Below are 8206 nucleotides of genomic sequence, written 5' to 3'. Positions count from 1 at the left end.
ACCTCAGGTATCAAAGTATGGGTTTTGACAGGGGACAAGCAAGAAACTGCCATATCAATTGGCTACTCCTCTAAGCTCCTGACAAGCAAGATGACCCAGATAATAATTAATAGCAGTTCTAAAGAGTCATGTAGAAGGAGTTTGGAAGATGCCATTGTCATGTCATTGCTGGGGTTGCAGGTGATGTTGGAGGAAGTTCTGAAGCTGGTTCAACTCCAGTGGCCTTGATTACTGATGGTACCAGCCTTGTTTATGTTCTTGATAGCGAACTCGAAGAACATGTAAGTGCTTGTAAGCTAATGGCTCTCTCTCTCTCTCTCTCTCTCTCTCCCCCTCGCCCTCGCCCTCCCCCTCCCCTTCCTAGTGCTTGTTGATGTCTTATTATGCTAATGTAGCTCATGCATCTTGAGTTGCAGCTCTTCCAATTGGCCAGTAGATGTTCCGTGGTGCTATGTAGTCGAGTGGCTCCATTTCAAAAAGCTGGAATTATTGTCTTTTGTTTCTCCACTCTCCACCTTTTGCAATAGTAGTTTCACTTCAGGATTCCTTTCGCTCTTCTGTTTCACTTCTTCCAGCAAGTTCCAAGTGGGAACTGAAATAATGGAGAGTACTATAGGACTCTCATCTTCATCCCTCCTAGATAGGACATCTGCTGCCCTATTCTCAGACCCTCTTTTGTACTCCACCAGGAAATCATAACCTAGAAGTTTGCTGATCCACTTTTGTTGCATAGTAGTGCCGACCTTCTGGTCTAATAAAAACTTCAAACTCTGATGGTCTGTCTTCACAACGAAGAGGTAATGCCTCTATCGTTGTACTGCAGAAACCAGTGCAAAGAGCTCATTCTCATAGGTTGACATATCCAAGGCTCTACCCTTCAGAGTCTGGCTATAAAATGCAATGGGATGTCCCTTTTGCATAAGAATTGCCCCCACAACCTTCCCTGAAGCATCACATTCAATTTCGAATGGGAATGAAAAATTAGGAAGGGCTAGAATTGGAGGTTTAGTCACTGCCTCCTTGAGTGCGTGGAATGCTGTTTCTGCAGTAGCTGTCCACTTAAACCCATATTTTTTTAGCAACTTTGTAAGGGGGGTAGCTACTCCTCCATACCCTTGGATGAACCTTCTGTAATATCTACTTAGCCCCAAAAAGCCTCTTAAGGACCTCACAGTAGTCGGTATGGGGCCATGGGCCATTCCCCCATGGCCTTAAGCTTCTTAGGATCTGCTTACTCCTTGAGCTGAGATTAAATGCCTTAGGTAAGCCATTTCTGAGCAACCAAACATGCACTTGGAGCCTTTTGCAAAGAGTTGATGTTGTCTGAGTATCTGCAGTGTAATCTCCAAATGCTGCCCATGCTCCTCCTCATTTTTACTGTAGATCAAAATGTCATAAAAAAACACAAGTATGAAATGTCTTAGAAAGGGTTTAAAAATTTGGTTCATCAATCTTTGGAAAGTTGATGGAGCATTAGTGAAGCCAAAAGACATGACTAAAAATTCATAGTGGCCTTCGTGGGTACGAAAGGCTGTCTTTGGAATATCTTCAACTTTGACCCTTATCTGGTGATAACCCAATCGAAAATCCAACTTAGAGAAAATAGTAGAACCACAAAGTTCATCCAAAAGTTCTTCCACCACTGGTATGGGGTATCGGTCCTTCACTGTGACCTTGTTTAAGGCCCATAATTCATACAAAGGCGCCAAGACCCATCAGCCTTCCTAACCAACAACACTGGTGAGGAATATGGGCTTTGACTTGGCTGAATAACCCTTGTACCCAGTAGCTCCTTCACTATCTTTTCTATTTTGTCTTTTTGGTAGTAGAGATGCCTATAGGGTCTTACTGAAATTGGGCTTGTTCTAGGAAGTAGGGGAATGGAATGGTCATGGGACTTTTGTGGTGGAAGCTCTCTGGGTTCAGCAAAAATATCTGAGAACTGGTTGATTATTTTTAAAAGGAAAGTTGGGGTTTCTAGCTCAGGCTCTAAATATTGCAATAATACCCCTTTGCTGCCCATGCTGCTAGGGTTAGGTAAACTGCCCTCTTCCACCAATTTAGAGTTGGTCAGGCCTCTAAGTAGCACTTGTCGCCCTGCCACTGAAAATTGCATTTTTAGCTATTTGAAATTCCACAAGATAGACCCCAAGGTTTGGAGCCAAACCACTCCTAAGACCATATCACATTCCGCCAACAACAACACATAGGCTTCACCCAAAAATGGAACATTTTGAATTACCAGTGATATGTCTTTCACTTTCCCCACACTAGAGACTAATTCCCCATTCGCCACTTTAACCTGGATTGTTTCCTCCCTATTGACTCGCAACCTGGTCTTATGGACTATTGTTGGGTCAACTAAGTTATGGGTGCTACCAAAGTCAATGAGAATGACTATCCAGCAGTCTCCAATTTTTCCTTTGACTCTCATGGGCTTAGTGTTGATTGAACCAGTGATAGCATGGAGTGATAGTTTTGGACCCCCTTTTGTTTTAATCACTTCCACCAGCCTCTATTCAGGCTCATTTTCCTTCTCAAGCAAATCCCCCATCACAGCCCCTTCCTCATCAGGCACCTCACAAATCTCTTCAATCAAATATAATCAAGGCTTTTGACACTTATGCCTCGGTGTCCATCTTGCCTCATAGTAATAGCACAGACCCTTATCCCTACGGTCCTTGATTTGTGTTTAGCTAATTTTTTGTACTGGTAAGGTGAGTTTTGGATAGGTTTTCTGGTTCTCAGGTTGTGGTTGTGGTTGGCTAATTCTGGGTAGGGTGGTTTCAGTAGAATAGGAAGTGAATGGTTTATGGATTCTTCTAGTGAGGGACAAGTTTTCCTCTTGGAATTTGGCCAAACTGTAGGCTGAAATAAGGAATGTAGGATTGAACATGCGTACTGGAAGACGAATGTCATCCCTAAGCCCACTCAAAACAACTTAGTTTATAGTTATCGGATAGACCCCTCAGCCAATTAGAGAGGGACTCAAATTGAGTTTTGTAGTCCTCTATTGAACCAAATTGCCTAAGCCTGGTTAAGGCCTCCATAAGATCATCATAACAACTTGGACCAAACCTAATAAGTAAGGCTTTCACAAACCACTCCCAATCAACCAACTGCCCAGTCTCATCCATCTCCTGGAACCACACCAATGCCCTACCCTACATATGAAATGATCCTAACCTTAACTTGTGTTGTGGCAGAGTATTTTGAAACTTAAAAAACTGATGTACCTTGTACAGCCAGCCCGTGGGATCATCACCAGTAAACATAGGGAAGTCAAGTCGTACCAAACGGGTTTGCACTTCTCCCATCTGAACTAGTTGGAGGTCCTGCTGCCCCTTTGGTGCATGTGAAGATTTAACTTCCTCCTGATGCTTCTTCTGCAACTCCACAGTGAGCAAGGAAAGTTGTCTCTTCAAGGCCAGCATTTCTATCTCCAAGCTCTTGAACTGGGATTCAGAAGTTTTCTTTAGAGAGGTGAAACTCTCCTGCAGCTGTGACAGACGGGTGCCTTCTGCCATGAGTATACTTTTGTAAGAAGGGGATGGGGGTATCTCTGATACCAATTCTGTAACACCCCTTGGGGTAGAAGGATGAATAAGCTCACTCAGAGAATGACCATTCTCTCGAGAAGGGGAAATACTAGAAAACTTATGCATTCATTGATGTCCTTACAAGAGAAAACAACCATGTATATGGACAGAGTACGTAACAAACTCTGCGCACTCATGGAGAATATTCTCTGACAGTACCATAACAACGTAACGGAATAAAATAAGGAAATACAATAACCGATACTGGATTAATTTTAAAACATTAATAGACTTAATATTGAACTGGGCCAAGGCCCACTTATTCTTAAAACCCTATTGCAGCACGGGCTTCAGCCTCTACGTGATCCAGCCCATTCCCGAACTCATGTAAGTTTAGCCTTCACGACAACACTTCAGTTCACTTCAAACTTCTCTTCTCAGTTATCTTCTCAAGGGTTCCCTAGGGTTCATTATAACACATGTCTGATGTGTATCCAAGTGCATCAACGTGAGCTTTCATGGCCATGTTCATGGCTGGTGGACCGCACCTCAGAATCTGCAAACGTTTTAGCCCAATGAGGACTGCAAGTTAGAGAGCAAGTGTCATGAGAATGTGCAAGTTTTCGTTTGAAGTAAATATAAAAATTGGGTAACTAACCTGAACATCTGGGGCTGGTGCTGGGAAATGGGTTTGAATCATTTCCTTGGTTATAAACCCAACGCCACCATTCCATGGCACAGGAGGCTGGCAATTATGGGATAGAGTGAGCATCAATGATAAAGATTTGGCACATACTTACACAAGGGGATATCTATTTATTTATTTATTTTTGAAATCAAGGGGATATCTTTTGCAAGTGTTCCCTTAGCACATCTAAAAAGAGAGATATTTGAAGGAAATGTTGTACCAAAGGAACTGACCTCATTCAAGACATAGAAGACTTTGAAACGATTAGGGAAATTTCTAGCAAAGGCATCTAGCTCTTCCTGCAGAAAGTCCGTAAAAAAAATGCACTCTCATCAATACTACATCAAAGAAAATAATGAATCAAGAGACAGTTAACTCAAGAGACTTGGAGAAAGAGATCGATGTGTCTGATATAAGAAATGGTAGAATGATAAGGACCCTCATGTCTATCATATGTAAATTAAAGTGAAACTCTGTGACCCGTATTTTTTTTAAACATAACTGTATGGGCTTGCATGAGCAATCCCCATTTGGGCACTGTATCTAGACTAACTCTATTTCTTTTTATATGTGGTACATCTTCTTTTATATGCAAGAATTGCAGAAAAGGTAAATAAGATATAGTTCTAAAAGAAAATTTCATATTATGAGGACAACTTGGATGCAGAACGAATCAACCAGACTCTGTCAAAGCTAAGGAATTGCTATTGCTGTTTCCAATTACATTTAGTTTGTTTCCATCGATGTCTTTCTCTGTGTAATTTGCTTTGTCTTATTTATGTTTCTGCCGTTTGGAGTGCCCTGCTACAAAGGTCTTGTAAATGATTCTGACAGGTGCACTATCTGTTTGGTTGAACAAGTTTTCTCTAATTCATCCAGTAAAGAAAAACTAGTGCACTGCACACTCATCTATAAGGGAAAAAAATGAAGCAAGCAAATTACCTTCAACAGGATGTCATCTAGGGTGACATTGGCATAGATAAGATGCACATTGGTCTTATCTTTCCGGTTTTCTAGTATGGCTCGAGTGAGCTGGAAACAAAAGGAATGACAAAGAAACAAAGAAAGAGAGAAGTAGAAATAAGAACCTTTAAATCAACAAAATGCTTGATAAGATCAATAATACCAATCAGAACACTAAACAGGAAGAAATTCTGCTTTTTAATGCTCACATATGTACCTGAAACATTGCGGTTATGCCAGAGCCACCTGCAAGCATTCCAAAAGCTCTAGCTTGGCCAGGTTTGTATTTAAAGCTCCCCTTTTAAGCACGAAAATTTAACTCATAAAATGAAAAAAACAGAGAATTTGAAAATCTTGGTTCTGATGAGTATGCAATACATAATACCAACTGATTTAGGCATACATTTATAGCTCCCACTGTTGCTTAAGATAATAGGGTAGGATCTAATGTAGAACCGAAGTGGATATGGTCCAAAATGGGTGGCTTAAATGATTTTGCCCACAACATTTTGAAGGCAAATTCATCACTACTAGTTGTTTAAAACCTACATATGGTAAAGTTCCATTTCAACAATCAACAGTGTGATTACGAAAGGTTTTGCAATGATTTGCATTGTCCTTGCAACCATATTTTACAGGAATCTGCAATGAAGGGTAACTGGAGTTCATACCTAATATTGTCGCCAACTTCAAGGTGTCAAGCCCATGTACATAACAGAAGTTCTAAACAATCTATCAGAATTTCCATGGCTAACACTATTATCTGTAATAGAGACCAACATCCACATGTATCAAGTGGGTATCCCCCAAAAGATAGAATATGTACCGTGGGGCCCTTCACAGACAGGTAATCGCCTTCTCGCATCTCTCTAAAATGGTGGGACATCTTTCCCATGGGATACATCTTTTACAGGAAAAATCAAAATGAGAAACCGAGTTCTGCTGAATAAAACTGAAATGAATGAGCAAAGACATGTTCTTAGATATGAAAGGGGGATGATGGGATATACCTTTACAACCAGTTCAAAGTAACCCACATGAGAGTCCAAAGTAATTGGTGTATATGGTCTAATCACTTCTTCACCTTGGTTATCCTTTCCTCTGCTTAACCAGGGAACACTTGTTAGGTTTCAATTCTTGTCACTTGTTGCATCAACTAGATGTCCATTATTTGTATATACAGACAACTAAGTTTTGGGGGAATTGATAAAAGCAACATAAAGAGAGTTCAAAAAACTGTTGGAACAATCATATTCACTAAGCATAACTGGAGAAATTAACAAAATGAGCAAACAAATAACTCAATTTATCAAAAGATAGTTCAGACATTATGCACCCATAATCTATGTTTCAAGAAGGTTTCAATGCCTCAGAGAACTTTTGAAGTGTTTATGCACTACAACAAAACATCAGAGTTATGCAGAAGACAAATGCATTGCAATTCTGAAATCATTGACACTGACAGAATCAGTTACTTGAACCTGCAAATTACATACTGTCCGGCGGGAAGACCCAATACTGAAGTGGGTGTAGGAAGACTAAATCTGAACCTTGCAGTATTATGGTTTAGCTGAGTTTTCTTAACAAGTTTGAATTCGTTGAACTTGTCAGGATTTAAACAACCTGGACAGACATCACCAGAACAATCATATGGCAGGCAAATAAGGAATTTAAGACCATAAGAAAACTTGAAAAACAAAAACAAGAAATTATGTTTTGCACATCTGAATTACCACCGCTATCTCAATTGCATCCTAAACTACCGAAATTGTCAAATCTCAGCCTTAGACCATCAAATCTTGATAATTTACACGTTTGGTCAAAATCTGACTACTCACTTCGATGAAAAATAGTACATGTATAGCACAATCTTAACAGTTAGTAATGAGTTTGCGAATTGTTAAAATTTGATAATTTATCGTGTACATTGACAATTTTGATATTTTAGCATGCAAGTTGAAAAACAATGATAATACGAGAGTACAAAATATAGTTTTCTTAAAAACTTGCTTGATAAAGAAGTTCACATGCATTTTTTTATTGATCATCGAGTATCAGGAATAATCAAATTTCAGTTAAGTTGACAAATGCATGGATCCTTGATGATTGACAATTCCTACTTGCACGAAAATATATTTCAGAAATTTGATATCCATTTCTTTCCATATATAACAATATTTTAGAAAAGGAGGTAAGTAATGTTGTTGGTGTTGGTAAACTAATTCAAAGTAGTGGTTAGATGTTGACACTTGACATCCTTGTAGGGATAGCTGAAGTGGAGTGACAAGTTTTAGGAAAATTGATTAATGGTGGTTTGTTGTTTTACATATGAAATAGTTGCCAATTTGAAGGTATTAGAGAGGTAATGATAAATTGATAATTTCCTGTTTTAGTAAAGAGTAATGCTACATGCAGTCGTGAAGTGTGCAAACGTCATGTAATCACTTTGAAAAAGAGTGAGATCTACTATTAAAAAATTAATTTTTTTTATGTGAATCATGTATTTATTCATTTTTTTAAAAATAATTACACTATATTTACACATTCACGATTGCCACAAAAGATGGAAATCATACCTTTGCGTTTATTGGTGAAATATAAATAGGCAGCAGGTATGGCCACCAAAGATAGAGCAAAAGCTGTCCCGAGCAAGTGGGCCAGGGAAATTTGCATAAGCTCCATTCTGAGAGATATTTTTGCAAGCAACTTTTTAGTAGATTACATCAGTGATAATGGGTATTAAATAGCAATAAATGTCCATTTTATGCTTTACTTTGTTCTCCTCGTACTTCTCCCTTCCCTTCCCTTCCCTTCCCTGGACTCAAAGTAGGTTTGTAAAAGCGTTAGAGAAGGAATCAAGCAAGGGATCATCCATCAGAAGAAATTGTCTTTCACATTTCTTTTCTCTCTTTTTAACAAAAACACAAAATAAAAATAAAACCCTGTTCATGAATTTGGGTTTGGGCATGAAATCATGCCAAGCTGGAAGATTTAACTAAATCCAATCCACTAACAA

At 39.1% G+C, this 8206-nt stretch overlaps 1 protein-coding gene across 1 annotated transcript; it reads right to left on the bottom strand.

Moving 5' to 3' along the window:
• Positions 1–3754: 3754 nt before the first annotated feature.
• Positions 3755–7880, bottom strand: LOC109018278 (NADH--cytochrome b5 reductase 1-like). Its single transcript, XM_019000439.2, has 9 exons — positions 7767–7880; positions 6672–6813; positions 6201–6291; positions 6017–6094; positions 5408–5488; positions 5170–5259; positions 4461–4526; positions 4198–4284; positions 3755–4095 (listed from the first exon to the last, which is right to left on the bottom strand). Exons 1-9 carry the CDS (start codon positions 7870–7872, stop codon positions 4000–4002), a joined length of 837 nt encoding a protein of 278 aa, XP_018855984.2. The 5' UTR covers positions 7873–7880; the 3' UTR covers positions 3755–3999.
• Positions 7881–8206: the final 326 nt, after the last annotated feature.

This window comes from Juglans regia, unplaced genomic scaffold, assembly GCF_001411555.2.
Source record: "Juglans regia cultivar Chandler unplaced genomic scaffold, Walnut 2.0 Scaffold_683, whole genome shotgun sequence".
NCBI classification, from domain to species: domain Eukaryota; kingdom Viridiplantae; phylum Streptophyta; class Magnoliopsida; order Fagales; family Juglandaceae; genus Juglans; species Juglans regia.
This window is presented reverse-complemented; position numbering and strand designations above follow the sequence as displayed.